Source organism: Galeopterus variegatus, unplaced genomic scaffold (assembly GCF_000696425.1).
Source record: "Galeopterus variegatus unplaced genomic scaffold, G_variegatus-3.0.2 Scaffold203, whole genome shotgun sequence".
Taxonomy (NCBI): domain Eukaryota; kingdom Metazoa; phylum Chordata; class Mammalia; order Dermoptera; family Cynocephalidae; genus Galeopterus; species Galeopterus variegatus.
In genome coordinates, this window is record NW_007726314.1 from 788,421 (window position 1) to 807,201 (window position 18,781).

At 45.2% G+C, this 18,781-nt stretch overlaps 1 protein-coding gene across 4 annotated transcripts in view; it reads right to left on the bottom strand.

Moving 5' to 3' along the window:
* The window catches only part of USP4 (ubiquitin specific peptidase 4 (proto-oncogene)), a 48,677-nt gene extending 32,679 nt beyond the window's left edge, over window positions 1–15,998 (bottom strand). For 2 of the 4 annotated variants that reach the window (XM_008565795.1, XM_008565794.1), the window contains exons 1-6: window positions 15,796–15,978; window positions 13,685–13,812; window positions 10,031–10,161; window positions 8,107–8,233; window positions 7,310–7,455; window positions 7,118–7,179 (exon numbers count right to left, since the gene is read on the bottom strand). In XM_008565795.1, the coding sequence (XP_008564017.1) occupies window positions 7,118–7,179; window positions 7,310–7,455; window positions 8,107–8,233; window positions 10,031–10,161; window positions 13,685–13,812; window positions 15,796–15,896 (695 nt within the window). In that variant the 5' untranslated portion in view covers window positions 15,897–15,978. Of the gene's footprint in view, window positions 1–7,117; window positions 7,180–7,309; window positions 7,503–8,106; window positions 8,234–10,030; window positions 10,162–13,684; window positions 13,813–15,795 lie in introns of those variants that run through there. The other 2 variants (XM_008565797.1, XM_008565796.1) reach the window with 2 other exon arrangements.
* Window positions 15,999–18,781: the final 2,783 nt, after the last annotated feature.

Genomic DNA, 18,781 nt, shown 5'->3' on the forward strand with positions numbered 1-18,781 from the left:
CGCTCAGCCAGTGAGCGGGAACTGGTCTCCACATGGAATCCGAACCCTCAGCGGGAGCGCCTCCGCGCTCCCAAGCGGTGCACTCTCCAGTGCGCCACCGGGCCGTCCCCCCAGCACCTTTCTACTAAGGTATTTCTTGCTCCCCAGGCATGTCAGGTTGTTATCAATTACAACCCAAATATACCCTGAACCCATGCTTGGGGGTAACATCCCCATGCTCAGGCCCAAAGTGAGGCTCTGAGCAAACCAGGCAGAGCTCATACTTGCCCTCTTTGCTACACTGCACTCTACTTGCTTTTCAGATGCTCTCCAGACCGAATGATGCTCTGAGGAGAGCCCAGCCTTTAAGACTGACCTCAAGTATCCAGATTCTGGCATCTGGAATTATCATTAAGATAACAGTACACTCTTAAAAACCATAATCCTGGGGCCGGCCCGTGGCTCACTCGGGAGAGTGCGGTGCTGATAACACCAAGGCCCCGGGTTCGGATCCCATATAGGGATGGCCGGTTCGCTCACTGGCTGGGCGTGGTGCTGACAACACCAAGTCAAGGGTTAAGATCCCCTTACCGGTCATCTTTAAAAAAAAAAAAAAAAAAAAAAAGATTAAAAGCCATAATCCTCACTGCCTTCCCAACAGCCCAAGTCGTGACCTCTCCACCCAACACTGTTAACCCCATCTGCATGCAGAGGAGGCCTTCCCCACCTCAGGAACACTGGCCTCTTCTGGCTCTGGGCAGGCAGCCTTTGAAGGGGACTGTAGTACAGAGCTGACCAAGCCTTACAGACCTCAGCAAGTGAAGTTAAAGAAAGAAAGAGAGATAGAGATAGATAGAGACAGAGATAGAGATAGAGATGAGACCCACAGAGAGAGAGAGGGGGGGTGGGGGCCAGGCCAACAGAAATCCTTGGGAAGCACTAACACTAAGACTGGAGCAATCCACAAGGGAAATTATCTGGAAATGTTCACAATTTGCAAGGTGAACCTCAACAGTGAAAAAAAAGATTTATATGTAAATGACAAAAGAATCCATCCATGGAAACAATTTTACTATGTTTTCTCCTGCCAAAAAATAAAATTGACTCTACTGGTAGGTTAAAAAAAAAAAAGTACTGGGCCGAGCCCGTGGCACACTCGGGAGAGTGCGGTGCTGGGAGCGCAGCAGCGCTCCCACTGCGGGTTCAGATCCTATATAGGGATGACTGGTGCGCTCACAGCGCTCACTGGCTGAGCGCGGTGCGACCGGTCTCAAAAAGGACAAAAAAAAAAAAAAAAAAAAGTACTGAGCCAACCAGCTTTTCCTAAATGACATATTCACTTGATATATTTTTTCATTTCCCAATTTCAACCTATTTTCTCTGACAATGCATTACTAAACATGTTTTTTTCCTAATCTAATCTGAGAGTTCGTCTTTTGATTGATGAGTTTAACCCATCTACAGTTATTCTAATACAGTTAATAGCTGGACTTAATTCAGCCTCCTTATTTCATGTTTTCTAATTACCACACTTTTTAATAATTTTTTTCCTTCTTTCTTGCCTTCCATTAAATTTCCTTTTGCAGGTGTGGCAATTTGCTAGTTGCCTCCTGATAGTCTTCCCTTCTTCCTTAGTTTAAGAACCCCAATTTTTGGCTGAACACCATGCATTCCTGTTAAAAGGCATTCCTCAGCCTCCCTTGAAGCCAGGTATTGTCATATAATTGGCCAGAGACATGTAAAGAGAGGTTTTATGTGTGATTTCTGGGAAATGTCCTTAAAAGAAAGGGGTATGTCCTTCTCCCCTCTTCCTCTTCCCAGCTACTGGAATGCAGGTTTGATTACTGAAGATCTAACAGTTACTCTGGACCTAAGGTAGTCACCTTTGAAGTAGAAGCCACACACAGTAAAGCAAAAGGACAAAGCAGCTGGATTTCTAATAATGCCATGGAGCTGCTATACCAGCACTAGCCTCCCCACCTCAGAAATTCTTTTTATAAAGATATAAGCCTCCATCTTGTTTAACACACTAATTTTCAGGTCTTTATTACTTGTCACCAAAACTTTCCTAACTGACACAGCATGTTCCAAAGTAAAAAATTCTACTTTTCGGGCTGGCCCGGTGGCACACTGGAGAGTGCGCCACTTGGGAGCGCGGCAGCGCTCCCGCCAAGGGTTTGGATCCCATGTGGAGACCGGTTCCCGCTCACTGGCTGAGTGCGGTGTGGGCGCAACACCGAGGGTTGCGATCCTGTTACCGGTCAGTAAGAAAGACAAAAAGGAAAAAAAAAAATTCTACTTTTCTATTTCTAGTAGTTGCTCCATTAACTTATTAGGATGTTTTTATCTTTCCCCATAAATTACTTAAACTTATAACTATTTACTTTTCCCCCCACCCAGAAGTAGTTCAGGATAGTCTCATCTCTCACTGGTCTTTAATGCCTCCTGTCCCCTTACTTGTCTTCCATGTTGGGATTACCCAGAAATTACTTCTGGATTGTTATGGATATTGGTTGTTTTCTTAAACCTTGCTTATTATTATGAAATTTTTACTGAAGTATTACAAAGAGAAGTACCTACATCACGAATGTACAAAACTCGAGGAATTTGCACCAAATGAATACATCCATGTAAGCAGTACCCAAACTAAGAACAGGACAGCACCAGCCCCCAGGTGTCTTCATGCTCCATTCAGTCACACTTCTTCCCAAAGCTAACCACTATCCTGACCTTGTGCACCAAAGGTTGCTTCTACCTGTTATTAATCTTTACAGCAACAGAATCATATAGTATGCCCTGCTTTGTGTCTAGCTTCTTTCGCTCAACATTGTTTATGAGACTCGTCATGCTGTTGCACATTGCTGTACGGAACACCATTGTGTGCTACACCACAATTTATTCATTCTACTATTGGTGGATAGTAGGGTTAACTCCAAAGTTTGTGACTATGACAGGCAGCGCTATTATGAACATCTGTGAACATGTCTTTAAGTGAACATGAGATTATTTATGTCAGTTGTATGCCTAGGAGTGGGATTTCTGAGTTGTAGAATATACATATAATTCTACCTTTTTTTTCTTTTCTTCTTTTTCTATTGGGGTTGTCTGCCTTTTTCTTACTGACTTCGGGTTTCTTTGAAATTCTGGATACCATTAATTTGTCAGACATATGTATTGCAAATATCTTGAACTCTATGGTTTGCCATTTTATTCTTTGATGAACAGAAGTTCTTAATTTAAAACTCTATTGGGCTGGCTGGTTAGCTCAGTTGGTTAGAACACAGCCTTGTAATGCCAAGGTTACAGGTTCAGATCCCCGATATTGGCCAGGTGCCAAAAACAAAAACAAAAAACCACTTCTATCTACTTCCTCTGTAGTTTGTGGTGCTGTGTCTTGCATAAGAAATCTTTGCTTACCATGAGTAACAAGGTCTCTGCTTTTCTAATCAACACAGCTCTTCACTAGCTGTGTACTCTCCCTCATACCTTATGGATTTTACTGCATGCCCCAGGACTCTAGCAGTACTTCTCCCAAGAGGTTTTCAAAGAGGAGTTGTGTATGGAAAACCTTGCCAGAGAAAAATTATTATTATTATTATTATTTGACCGGTATGGGGATCACAACCCTCGGCATGGTGTGGTCTGCACCACGCTCAGCCAGTGAGCACACTGGCCATCCCTATATAGAATCCAAACCCGCAGCCTTGGCACTACCAGTGCCGCACTCTCCCTAGTGAACCACGGGGCCAGCCCAGAGAAAAATTATTTCATCTTCACATTTAAATAATAGTTTAGCAGGATACATAATTCTAGTTTTAAAGTTCTTTTGACCCTGAAAAAGTATCTCTCAGATCCATTGTTGTTATTGAGAAATTTGATATTAATTTTCTTCTTTTGTAAGTGACTTTTTCTTTCAAAATGATTTGGAATCTTCTCTTCATCTTTGTTGTTAATTTCACTCTACTGTGCCAAAGTGTGGACTTCCTTTCATCTGTCATAATTCGTATTCTTTAAGTTCTTTTTATCTTTTGTGATTTCTGAGAAACTCTTGGTCAGGATTTGTGTTTCTTCCAACATTTTCTTCCCTTTGCCCCTATCACTTCCTCTCTGCTTCTGAGATCCCCATTATACGGACACTGACATTTCCATATAATACATATGTATACTGACATATGGATATATACTGCTATTGATACTGACATTCTCCATAGCACCTTTCTTCTATTATCTTCCACCTCTTTATCTCTTCATAATGCCTTCTAGAATTCAACCTGACCTTCCAACTTACTCATTCAGTCTTTAGATACATCCATTCTGCTACTCCACCCATTCCCTGAATTCTTAGTTTCCAAGTATATGAACTTGTTCCTGTTTCATGTACCTATTTCCTCCTTTTCTTGAAGATATTTATTATGTTTATTTCATCCTCTTATGCAGCTGGGAGCATGAATTCTGCTCCAATTAGCAGAATTAGCACAGGTTATCAATTTGTCATCTTCCTTTCATGCTGACTACCCTTGTCAACCTCGTCTGGCTCCCTGGAGCCACTCACCAGATGAGACTGCATTGCTCTCCACTCCCCGCATCCTTCCTAGCTGGGCTCCTACCTCGCCTAGAGGCAACACTAGAACCCAACTCACACAAGGACCTACTCACCTCCCAGGCCTCATCCTCCCCCACCAACCTATCATCTCCTTAGCTCTGGCCACAACAAACTCCCACTAGTCTGCCATCAAGACTTCTGCAGCTGCTGTCACCTCTGCCTTACAATGTTAGTGTCCCCATTAAGCACCACATTCACTGCTGACTTGCTCACCTTTTTTTTGTTTTTTTTTTTTTAAAGATGACCAGTAAAGGGATCTTAATCCTTGACTTGATGGTTGTCAGCACCACGCTCTCCCGAGTGAGCTAACCAGCCATCCCTATATAGGGATCCGAAACCATAGCCTTGGTGTTATCAGCACCACACTCTCTCAAGTGAGCCACAGGCTGGCCCTTGCTCACCTCTTTTATGACCATGTTCAAATGACACCTCATTGGGCCTCCCCATTATCTTATTTTTTTTTTTTAATTTTTAATTTTTTTAAAAGATGACGAGTAAGGGGATCTTAACCCTTGACTTGATGTTGTCAGCACCACGCTCAGCCAGTGAGCTAACCGGCCATCCCTATATGTGATCCAAACCCAGGGCCTTGATGTTATCAGCACCGCACTCTCCCGAGTGAGCCACAGGCCAGCCTTCATCACCTTGTTTAAATCTGCCCCTTCCCAAAGTCTAAGGCTCTCTTATTCTATTCCCTGATTTTTTCCCACAGTACTTACAAACCGTCAGACATTGGCTTTTCTTTTTTATCTATTTTCTGCTCTTTGAGGATAAAGACTTTACCTGTTTTATCACTGCATCCCCAGCACCTACAACAGTGTCTGGCTCTATGTAGGAGAGTGGGGAGGAAAATGTGCCTCAGGAATTCCACTCTGGGCTCACTCCCTGTTGGCCACACCTTACCAGGAGACTAACCTTCAGGGAATTTCACTGAGGCACTGCTCTTTTTCAAAAGCTATCTCTTTCACTGGAATCTCTTGGGCCTCAGGGTATGGAGGGACAGGGAGAAGCCATGCTGGGAAGGGGAAAAAGAACAACTAAAATCGTTTCTCCAGGCCAAGATACCAGCCCTCTTCTGCTCTGAGATACCAAGCCTACCTCATAAACTGAAACCCAATCATCTTCTATCTCCCCAGGGAGTTCTAACAGTTTTATGTTATGTTCTCTCAGTTCTATGGCACTTCCAGTTTCAAGAAGGGAGTTGGCTGTCTGGGCTAATGTATTAGTTTCCTACTGCTGCTGTCACAAATTACCACAAACTCGGTGGCTTAAAACAACACAAATTTATTATCTTATAGTTCTAAAGGTCAGAAATCCAAAATGGTTCTCTCTGAGCTAAAATAGAGGTATTAGCAGGGCTGCATTTCTTTGTGGAGGCTTTAGGGACTTCTAGAGGCTGCCCATATTCCTTGGCTCATGGCCAATGGACTCTCTCACATTTCATCTCTGACTCTGCTTCTGTCCTCACACCTCCTTCCATTACTCTCCTGCCTCCCTCTTTCACTCACAAGGACCCTTATATTACATTGGGCCTACCTGGATAATCTCCCCATCTCAAGCTCTTTAATCACATCTGCAAAGTCCCTATTTCTATGTAACCTAAGACTTTCATAGGTTCTGGAGATTATGACATGGACATCTTGGAGGGTGGAAGGGAGATTATCCTGCCTACCACAGTTATTTTGTCATCCTGGCAGAAACCGGCGACCAAGGTTTCTTAAACTGGTGTACATGGCTGGGCTTCAGGAGCACTGTAAAACCCTTGAAACTACAAAATGTTTGTATATTTGTCCATGTTTCTCAAAAGAAGGTTTGTAGTTTCCCTGTTTCTCAAATTGGCTATGAGACCATCACTACGTAACAGTCACTCACAGTCCAAGACCTAACTGAGGGAAATGAGCAGAACCCAACACTGTCCTCACACCTATCAGAACACAGACATGATTTCTCCCTCTTATACCATGAGGAAAATTCATTACTTCTTTCTCTCTCCTTCTAAGGACATGCACAATTCCACACAGCACATGAACATCTCCTGAAATAGATGTGCCAAGTTTAGCAGCTGATCAATTCCCCAGCAAACTCCAAGGACAACAATAAATAACAGGTCACTGGGAGAGTGGGGTGGGATCAAACTATGACCATTAAGTCACACAAGACCCTATGCCTGAGCCCTCCTCTTTTCCATCGAAGCCTCTAACTACAGATGGAGAAAATATAAGAGCTTGAAAAACAAAGCCACCTCTTGGAAAAGCAGCAATTTCAGATCCTGGTCCTTCTTTTCCTTCTCTTATTCTCAACAAGGAGCGGCTCACTGCCATGCTGAGACTCCCCCCGTCAGGTTTCTGTTAGATGGCTGTCCAGCATGCTGCTTACCAAAGACCAGGTCTTCATTCAGGATTATGGGCTCTGGATATGAAACTCAGTATGTTTTTTCATCTGATTCAGAACTATTTTTCTTAGTAACTGCCTGAGGAAAGAATGTCTCTCTTACACCTGTGAGCCCAGCCACAAGGGAGAAGAAAGTTCACTTACTTTGATAGCAGGGTCTGCCTGGGCCATGTGCCATCTTCATTTTGGGGCTCAATTACTAGCACCTGAGTGAAAGGGGAAACCAAATGAGGAGAATGCAAATGACCCCAGTTCTAACATACTTAACATCAGAAGGTGTCTAGCCACACACCCTGGGCACAGCTACCTGCTGGGGCATGGCCTGGGCCCTCCTACCTGACCCTGGTATAGACCAGCATCCTGGACAGTGTTGTCTAGCTTGCTCAACTGCTCATAGGTGTTGCTCATGTATTTGTTCCAGAGCCGTGTTTCACGCTCTGCAGGGATGTTGAACAGCTTCCGCATCTCCTTCTCGACGGTTGCTAGGGACAGGCAGAAACATCACTCAGGGCTTTCTCCAGCTGCAAGACTAAAGACAGCCATGGCAAACTAATTTTCATCCTCCTTCCTTTTCAGATGCTCATAGGTGCTTTGTATCAAAAGTTCTAACTGGGATAAAATGTAGGGGAAAAAAAGTTTTAACTGATCTTCACACACTGGTGATTTCTAAGGCTAGTCATCTTCCATGGGTATCACTCACGCTCATATGACCGGAAACCTTTCAGATGCTTCTTCTCTGATGATGTGGGTCCCACTTACAGCACAGAAGCAACATAGAAAGTGAGAAAGCTTATCACGGGAGTTAAGACAGATCTGGTTTGAAAAGCCAGCTCTGCCACTTTGTTACTGAGATTTTTTAATAAGTTACTTTTTAACTTCTCTGAATTTGCATTTCTTCATCTTAATTAACAAATGTCAAATGGCCAAGGCCCATACCCAGTGATCTATAGAACATGATTCTCAGGCTTGGCTCTCCAAGAATCCCCTGCAGAACTGACTCCAGGTCAGGACTGGCAACTACAGCCTGAGATAATCCAAGTAACAAGTCTCAAGAGGGCACCGCAGTTTGCCCTCTATCAGTCACAATGCCGCACTCTCTCACCAATACCCAGGGCCTGAGCCCAGCTGCTCACCAATGGTGTCTGCCTTGCTGAAATGGCAACTCAGCACATTGGTGGGGTCGCTGTTCTCACAGAGCTTCAGTTCCAGCAAATACACCTCCACTTTGCAGTGCTTGACAAAGAGGCCATGCTCCACGACCTGCGAACAAGAGGCAGGGATAAAGGAGCAGTGGCTCCACACCTGGCAGTACTAGAAGCAACATATCTCATCAGTAGCAAAAGGAAGAAACTTCATGATAATCAGTTTCCTTCAGTGATCAGGGGATCAAAAGAACAGATTTTCAAAGCCAGCAGCACCCATTCTAGGAGTTTAAAAATTGTTTTCCACTCATTAGGACTAACGAAGAGCACCTTAATGGGATTGGAGAGAGACCTATCCCTTCCCAGTTTTAATGCCACACCAGGCAGGTCTCAGGAGGTCATCTTTGAACAAAAAGGATGTGTTTCAGACTCAGCAAAAGTAAACTCTAAACAACTACTCTTTGGGGCTGGCCCGTGGCTCACTAGCGAGAGTGCGGTGCTGATAACAACAAGGCCATGGGTTCGGATCCCATATAGGGATGGCCGGTTTGCTCACTGGGTGAGCGTGGTGCTGACAACACCAAGTCAAGGGTTAAGATCCCCTTACCGGTCATCTTTTAAAAAAAAATAAATAAATAAACAACTACTCTTTACCCTTAAAATATATGCCTGACTATATAGACAAATTATTTTTCATATCTACCACATAGCACTGGGACTGCCACCAGATGGTCATTACCAAAAACTAATTAACTCATTAATTCAGAAATAATTACTAGAAAAAGAAGAGCTACACTTGCCAATAAAGCCAGATACTGCATAAAGAGAAAGTCATCGTTCATCTCTAAGTGGGGATCATGATGCCTCCCTTGCAGGGTTTGTTAAATTAGAGGACTAGAGAAATATGTAAAGCACTGGGCAGAATGGTCACCACATGGCAGCACTGTGCACATTATGGGATGTCTGAAGGAGGCTGGCATGCCCATAACCTATTGATTCGTAACCCCTCTTAGAGTCCCAGGTTTCAAGCTAGAGAAAAAGATGAGTCCAGAAGCATGGACTCAGGACTGCAGCTCTCTCCTACCCTGATAAGAAAGGGACTATACACCTGGCAGAGTGAGACATTTACCCAGTGCTTGAATATCAGCAGGCACGTGGGCTCTTGTGATTTCTCCTCTGGTAGGACAAGCAAACAACTGTGGGAGTCAGGGTGTTGGTGGTGTCATGAGTCCTGTCTACCAGAGGTGTTAGCAATCTGGGTTCTGTCCCAGGGCCTGCCTTCCTTCAAGAGGTTAATTTTCTCTGGGCTATAAATGCCTGTTTTGTTTTTTAAATTACTCAACAGTGTAGCCAAAACTCCTAAGCACAGGGGAAAAAGTAGTATCAGAAAGGTTTTAAGGGCCGGCCCGCGGCTCACTCGGGAGAGTGTGGTGCTGATAACACCAAGGACCCGGATTCGGATCCCATACAGGGATGGCCGGTTAGCTCATTGGGTGAGCGTGGTGCTGACAACACCAAGTCAAGGGTTAAGATCCCCTTACCGGTCATCTTTTTTTTAAAAAAAAAGAAAGGTTTTAAGATAAACAATTAGCAGTACATTACTCTATGGCCACATGTCCCAAGTGATCTCTCATAGAGCCTTCTAGAAAGTGCTCTCATGGCACCACCGGACAAATCCCAAGCCACTGTGCAGCTCTGATATTTGGAGGCCACTGACTATAACATCCTGTGTGAATAACCTCACTCACCATCATTCACAACCTTAATTCCCTAAAGAGAATCAGAAACAAGGCCTCAACCACCTCCATTCAACCACTTAGGTACATTCATTTTCCTAGGAAATCAACGCCAGTCAGCATCCCCCAGGGAGCACCTGCAGACATTGACCAGGAGGTGTGACAATTCATGTACTCACTTTTCTGACAATGGGCTGCTGGCCTTCTACACAGCCATACCAGTTTAGTAACTTATTCCAGGCCTCAGCTGGGACCAATACATAGTCCAATTCGTCAATTAAGTGTTCTTTTAACGTCTGACTCTCAGGATCTGAAAAAGGAAAACAGCACATAACTCACTGCTCTTCTCCCGAGAAATGTTTGTTTTAAATAATTCTTACATATTTTTCTACTACAGGAACAGGTATAAAATTCCAAAATTCTGTCATGGGCCATAACACAGAGCAGACCTGACTGCTCTTTGTCCTTAGCCATGTATTCTGAACATTTTATGAGGAACTTGTATTTCTTCTATAATTAGAGGGAGAAGAGAGGATAAAAGAGAAAAACCCCAAAGTGTTTCCAAATTCCATAATTAAAATAGCTAATTATGAATACTTACCATAATACTCCTAGTGATACCATATTAAAGTCAGATATCATCTTCCCTTGAAAGATTTATTAAGAAAGCAAATAAATGAGACACTGAAGTTAAGTTTATGTTACCAAAAGTCTTTCAGTATTCTTAGTTTTAAACATTCCAAGTCAAGCCTAGCTGGACACTCCCAGCCTTAAAAAGGAAATTCTTATACATGCTACATCACTGATCAACCTTGAGGATATCAAGCAAAGTAAAATAAGCCAGTAACAAAAAGACAAAGACTGTATCATTCCACTTATATGGGTATCTATAGTAGTCAGATTCACAGAAACAGAAGGTAGAATGGCGATTGCCAGAGGCTACGGAGAGGAGGCAATCGGTATGAAGTTTCAGTTTTGGAAGACGAAAAATTTCTGGAGACTGGATGCACAACAACTTGAATATACTTAACACTACTGAACTGTACACTTAAAAATGGTTAAGATGGGGGCCGGCCCGGTGGCGCACTCGGTAGGGTGCGGCGCTTGGGAGTGCGGCAGCGCTCCCGCCAAGGGTTCGGATCCCATATAGAGACCGGTCCGCTCACTGGTTGAGCGCGGTGCGGGCGCGACACCGAGGGTTGCGATCCCGTTGCCGGTTGCGGTATGGGCGCGACACTGAGGGCTGCGATCCCGTTACCGGTCACGAAAAAAAGACAAAAAGGAAAAAAAAAAAATGGTTAAGATGGAGCTGGCTGGGTAGCTCAGTTGGTTAGAGCGTGGTGCTGTAACAATAAGGTCAAGGGTTTGGATCCTCAAACTGGCCAGCCACCGTTCAGATGGCTCATTGGGAATATGGTAAGAGAAAAAAAGGTTAAGGTCGTAAATTTTATGTTATGTGTATTTTACCACAATTAAAAATAAAATTTTTTAGGGCTGGCCCGGTGGCTCACTGGAGAGTGCGCTGCTTGGGAGCACTGTGGCGCTCCCGCCGAGGGTTCGGATCCCATGTGGAGACCGGTTCCTGCTCACTGGCTGAGCACAGTGCGGGCGCAACACCGAGGGTTGCGATCCCGTTACCGGTCAGTAAAAAAGACAAAAAGGGGAAAAAAAATAATAATAATAATAAAATTTTTTTAAAATAACAAAAGAAACCAAGATAAATCCTCCTCACTGATGAGCCAACTAGTTTCCACAGCAGCTCTGGCATGGTTGTTAACAGGGACAGACCAAGCCTTTTCTGTTCAGGAACAGGACAGTCCAGGGGTTGCAATTACCACTCTGCTTGAAACAGAGCTTCCGGGCCGGCCCGTGGCTCACTCGGGAGAGTGCAGTGCTGATAACACCAAGGCCCCGGGGTTCGGATCCCATATAGGGATGGCCGGTTAGCTCACTGGCTGAGCGTGGTGCTGACAACACCAAGTCAAGGGTTAAGATCCCCTTACCGGTCATCTTTTGAAAAAAAAAAAGACACACAGAGGTTTTGAAAGGAGGATTTACCCTCTACAAATTTCTTCAAGAGAGGTGAACAAAGGGGGAAAATGAGAGCACAGCTTGGTGTAGCAGTTCCATATGATGTACAGTAGGGTCACAGGTGGAGATGAGAGAAGGGTGCCCTGCAGACAACATCAGCAAGAATATGTTCTTCCCTCTCCTTCTCATACTTTCAGGAGTCTTTTCCAAGACACTACTATGACCCTAGGCAGAAGGCAGCCAGGCTGAGACTGACAGGTGACTGAGAGCCTAGGAACAAAGGGGGTGAACTTCATTTCCAGAGATTGGTCACTCCTATACTGTCAATGTTCCACAGTCTGAATGCAATATGCCTCTCACTTCCCAAGCACACAGCTGACATTTCAAGCCAAAGCCTGGTAACATGAAATTGGGGACCACAGAAGGAATGCTTGCCCTTACCTGAAGGTTCTGCAAAATGACCTCAGAGTCTAGTTCTAGGATTTTTGTCACTATTACTATTAAAAACCTTAAGAATTCCCCTTTTCAAAAAAAAGGGGGAAAAGGACAAAGTGTAAACAAAATGCAATGATTTCTTGAGACAACTTCATGATACACTGGCACCATCTGACCTACATCAGGAAATAAAGCAAATGACTTTATGTCATTTAGACCTCCTCTAAAACAAGGTCTAGGCTGAAGTGTTGCTCATTTTTAAAAATAAAATTGTCCTTGGGCCGGCCCCGTGGCGCACTCGGGAGAGTGCAGCGCTGGGAGCACAGCGATGCTCCCGCCATGGGTTCAGATCCTATATAGGAATGGCCGGTGCGCTCACTGGCTAAGGCGCGGTGCGGGCAACACCACACCAAGGGTTGTGATCCCCTTACCGGTCACGAAAAAGACAAAAAAAAATAAAAAATAAATAAAATTGTCCAGATAGTTTGACTAATGTTAGATAGGTAGATCAAGTCTCACGCCTTGTCTGCCTTCCTACTGCTCTCATTCTGGACACAGGTGATAGATCACCTCTCTCCTACCTACAAAGGAAATCTAAAGTCAGGCAGAACAAAGCCTGAGAAAGGCCAACTCTGCTATCTCAGTCCATCTACAGTGCAAGCCAAGCTCTGGTGACACGTCACTTTTTTCACAGTTCCCATTGGGAGCTCACTGTGGTTGTAACTCCAGCTACTGACTTCTACCTCTCCTCACACTTCTATGATAAACATAGCCATGACAAGAATGCCTGATGAATGCCCACAGGTCTACAATTTGTTCCACTGCGAAGGTAACACTGGTGTCCAGATTTCAGACGCAGTGTCAAAATGATATCCTATTTCTTTCCTTTCCATACACTACTAATCTAAAATATGTAATATTTAGTAGAACTGATTTGCAAAGGCAGAAATTTAAAGTATTATAAGCATCCTCTTGTTAGAATCAGTTAATTCAGGAAAAAAGCAGCCTAACTTCTCTATAAGGGTCTGCAAAGACTTCTGCTGTAGAAACAAGTTGTCTTTGATTTGCATCAATCTCCTCACACTGGGAAAGTCAGGTTCACAATGTCCATGTTACAGATATATACAACCTCTGGCCACAGCCCAGGCGAACATTTATTTTATTTTTTTTTAAAAGATGACCGATAAGGGGATCTTAACCCTTGTCTTGGTGTTGTCAGCACCACGCTCAGCCAGTGAGCTAACCGGCCATCCCTATATGGGATCCAAACCCGTGGCCTTGGCATTATCAGAACCACACTCACCCGAGTGAGCCACGGGCCGGCCCCCAGGTGAACACTTAGCTAGAAAAGCAACAGGATACTGTACCCGAAAAGAGTCCAGAGTTGTCTATTGGGCCGGGAAACAGGTTATGTTCACCCACATTATACATATCCCAGCTGTCGAAGCCCACATACTTCTTCCACTGCTTGAACCACCGGCTGTCAATAAGATACCTAGAGAGAGAGACAAACCTTTACTGCAGCAGAAAAGCTAAGGTTGTAAGTTTCTGCAGCTGCTACCTTTCTTTTTTATGGTTTTTCCACTTGGGGAACATGTCATCCCCACTAAAAAACACTCTCAAGAACAGGACACAGAGAGCCTGTCCCAGGGCAGGCATCCATTAAGTGAAATGACTGTTGAAACAGTGAATAAATAAAAAGAAGGAAATAATTGGCTTCAAATGCTTATATAAATGGAGTCTTTCTATGGGTGAAATCAAGTTTGCTGATAAAGAAGTCATTAATTTCATAACAATCTTTATAGAGGTCTTCATCCAGATAGACAGCTTGGTTACACTACTTTGCTTGACATGAGCAGCATTAAACTAATTTTCTTTCTGAAAATGGCACAGTAACATCACCCATTTCAGTTTTACTTTGAGGACCAAGCATGATGTCTAAAAATGTAGATATATGTGTGTACATACACACACACACATATATACACATATTAGTGCCTAGGTATGTTCATCTTGTCAAAAAGCATTAAGTCGGGGCCGGCCTGGTGGCGCACTGGAGAGTGCGCCGCTTGGGAGTGTGGTGGCGCTCCCGCCGAGGGTTCGGATCCCATGTGGAGACCGGTTCCCACTCACTGGCTGAGTGCGGTGCAGGCGCAACAACGAGGGCTGCGATCCCGTTACCGGTCAGTAAAAAAAAAAGACAAAAAAAGACAAAAAAAAAAAGAAACAGAAAGCATTAAGTCATGCTTCAAATTAAACTTATTGCTTTTTAAATTTAAACATAAGCAAATGTGATTGCTATTTTACAATTAAGGCAGAAGGAGAGGAAAACCTCTGTGGGGCAACAAAGCACAACAATTATATTGGTGAGTTCTTCCAATTTTCTAACCAACAAACATCAGAGGAGATCAGGCAACTTCTCAGAGGCCACAATGATCCATAAATAGATCCAAATCTTTAAAATCCTCATTTCCCTCCAAATCCCTTGAGCAATACTCTCCACAGACTTTTACTGTGTGATTTTAGTCTGACCTTAAACTTCCTCTGCTTCTGCTGAGTATTCTTTATACATCACCCCCATGCAGAAACTTCAAAGGTACCTTTACTTGCCATACCTTTCACAGCTTGGCTAGCTCAAGATGAACACCATAAAGCCATATCTTAACTCCTCCTAATCCCAGTTCTCTTCCCTGCTCAGTTCCTCTGTCAATCAACACCACAATCTTATTCAATGCAAAATATAGACCTAGTTTTCTTCTCCCACACAATAACACCACCTAAGAATTACCAAGTGGAAAGTATTGTGCCTTCTATCCAACAATCTATTAAGAAGACTCATATCCTGTTCTTCTGAATCCTGGACTTTTATTCTTTCTGTCTAGCTCCAGGACCTAGGCTACCCTTCTCTCCCATTCCGAGATACTGCTGCCACAATTATTTTTGACATTTGCTACCAAACTAATCTGGGGCTTTCAGACATTTGTTCAGTTTCTGACCTTGACATTTGTTCAGCAGTTCACAAGTTTCAAAGTATCTACTTCTGATTTTCGCCTCAATCCACTTGAGGGAGGTGAGCCAAATATTACTACCCTGGTTTTAACAGTAAAGAACCGGGGTCTGTTAAGGTGGGGACGCTTTCGCCCAAGGTCAGACTGCAAGTACGATGTTAAAGGGCTCTTCCCACCCTCACACGGCCCCCGCGAGCACTCCCCTTCTCCACGTCCTGCAGCCCTTGCCCCCGCCGAGCCCAATCCCTGGGGCTTTGAATGAGCCAGGACAACCGCCAACCCTGCCCGCGCTTTCCAAGAGCTGAACCCGGGGTTCCTCCCCTGAGTGGCGAGTGTCAGGCCACTGTTTCAGGGTCACCAGACACCGCCCCCGCCCGACCCCTACTCATGCCGAGAAAAAGGGGCCCGGCCTGAAGCCCGGAGTCCCGGCCCCCGGCTCTGCACGACGGAAGAGCTGGCCCAACGCTCACCACTGCGCCCCTCTTTGGAGCGTGGTCCTCATCAAGACCCCAAGCTCTGACTTCTGGGTCTCTGCATCCGGCCGCTCACGGCAACCTCCGCCTTCCGCCATCTCGTCCGCTGCCCGCGCCCAGCCGGCCCGGACATCCGCCCCGCGCACGGCGTGCTATGGAACGCGCTCACGCACGCACGCACGCACGCCCCAGCAGACCGAGAGCTGCGACCCTGAGCGACTGCCGGCTTCTACCTCTTCTCCCCGCCCGCCACGCGTTCCTGTCTGTGAGCGGCGGAGACGGGAGGCGGACTGAAGAGGGTCGGGCGGGTAAAAGGAGCCGTCACTTCCTCCAGCTCTGCCGGCCGCGCTTTGCACCCTCTTCCCGTAGCCCAACCGCTGGGTGGCTGCCAGGCTCCCCTTCCTCCGCTCAGGATGGCGCCCGCGACATCTCCGAGGCTCTGTGCAGCCCGGAGATATAAAGGAGTCAGACAGCAGGCCCCAGGACCCCTCGGGCGCCCCAACCCAGACTGCGGGGTTATTCTGGGTCTAAATAAACGCAAATGAGGTGCGGTCAGCCCTAGAACTAGGTTTTCTCGTTTTCACTCGTGCCACTCGCTTTTTACCTGGAGACCTTAGGCGAGTCCTTAGCTGGCCAAATGTGGGATCGGGGTTCCTGCCCCGGCGGCCCTAAAGGGATTTCAGGGAGTGCCAGGTGCACCAGCACCTTGGGACCGGGACTCGACGGTGTGGTCTACTCATTAACAATCGTCACAAACAGTCTGGACGCTGGAATCAGCTGGCCCACGGCAGAATTCCTCAGCACTCCACACTAAGCTACTTTCTTTGTCAGGGAGACAAGCAACCACAGAGGGGCGATAGCAAGGGCGGAAGAAGAGGTCCAGATGCGTTCTCCACATTAGGTGCCCAGGCACCTTCTTAATTGTTCCTGGAACAAGATACAATATCCTAAACACTATGTTTTTCATTCGACCCCTCACATACAAACACACAGCCCTCTTCCTGGAAGAAGTAAGCCTTGAACAAGGAGGCAAGGCAGCTGGCCTAGGTGAGTCTTTATTCACTTATCTAGCAGTTCCTGCCTTCAGAAGAAAATAAGATAAATAGGGCTGGCTGGTTAGCTCAGTTGGTTAGGGCGTGGTGCTGATGGCACCAAGGTCCATGTTTTGATTTCTGTACCGGCCAGCTGCCAAAAAAAAAAAAAAAAAAAAAAAACCCAGTTCCTCCCCCCATACAATGGGGAAAGGGCCATTTAAGGGGGTGAACCAAAGGCTGTAAAAATGCCAGGCAACAACCGCCCCCCCCCCCCCCCTGCCTTTTTTTTTTTTTTTTTCTTTTTTAAACAACCGCCTTTTAACGAAGCCTTTGACATTTGAGTGTGATCTTGAAGAAGATGTTGGAAGCATAGAAATGAGGGTGCGTGTTACGGGGTTGGGGGGAGACTAGAGGGATCAGAACAATTTCTGGAACAGGCAGGACAGGATCAGAGTGGGGATTGGGCCAGTTGAGCTGGGCATAGTCTACTAAAAGAGCCTAAGGGGATCTAAAGCTAGAAAGGACTCTGGAAGGATCACATGTCCTGCCTTAAATGGCAAGCAGGCATTGTAGGAGGTTTTAGAGCAGAGATGAAAAAGCTGAGGATGCTTCACACCCAAAGTGGTGCAGCCCAGACAGCGACCCATTAGAGGAACCTCTTGCTGGGAAGGGGGTTGTGAGAGAGAAAAGGAGAAACAGATGAGCCATGTTCAGTGTTGGGAGTGGAGGAAGGGTAGCTGGCCTAGTGAACATGTAATAGGTCATTTGAACAGATTTACTATTTTTTTTTTTTTTTTTTAAAAGATGACCAGTAAGGGGATCTTAACCCTTGACTTGGTGTTGTCAGCACCACGCTCAGCCAGTGAGCAAACCGGCCATCCCTATGTGGGATCCGAACCCGGGGCCTTGGTGTTATTAGCACCGCACTCTACTGAGTGAGCCACGGGCCGGCCCAGATTTACTATTTTTATGTTGGGTTTTGGCCAGATAAATTAATTTGCACTCCCTGGGATATCTATTATGCACCATCTGATAACAGGGGCCTTTTGGCAGTTAGATAGGTAGCAGGGAAAAGTAAATGTGAAATTAAAACTGCCTTGAATAACCACATAGCAGTTAATCCCCTACAGATAAGAGTTACCACCACATGATATTCTGCATCTGGGGAGCCAACCCTGACAAGACCAGTTGCCTTCTGTGAAAATTCTTTGAAACTGTTAAAAATGTTACCAATGACGGGGCCGGCCTGTGGCTCACTTGGGAGAGTGCGGTACTGATAACACCAAGGCCACGGGTTCAGATCCCATATAGGGATGGCCGGTTTGCTCACTGGGTGAGCGTGGTGCTGACAACACCAAGTCAAGGGTTAAGATCCCCTTACCGGTCATCTTTAAAAAAAAAAAAAAAAAAAAATGTTACCAATGAGAAACTTACCTTTAGTCATGTTATTTATGGAAAAAGAAAGTTGGTTACCAATATTAGTTCAGAACCTACATTGGAGAATGTCTGCTTCCCTCTTCTTTTTTTTTTTTTTTTTTTAGCAGTTTTTCCTATACCATTTATGGTAGTCTTAAGGAAACAGGACAAGTCCTCAGCATCATAGAAAGGGGGACAAAACCTAATTAAAAAATGAAAAATTTGGAAAAAAAAAATATATATATATTTTTTAAGATGACTGGTAAGGGGATCTTAACCCTTGACTTGGTGTTGTCAGCACCACGCTCACCCAGTGAGCAAACCGGCCATCCCTATATGGGATCTGAACCCGTGGCCTTGATGTTATCAGTACCGCACTCTCCCAAGTGAGCCACAGGCCGGCCCCGTCATTGGTAACATTTTTAACAGTTTCAAAGAATTTTCACAGAAGGCAACTGGTCTTGTCAGGGTTGGCTCCCCAGATGCAGAATATCATGTGGTGGTAACTCTTATCTGTAGGGGATTAACTGCTA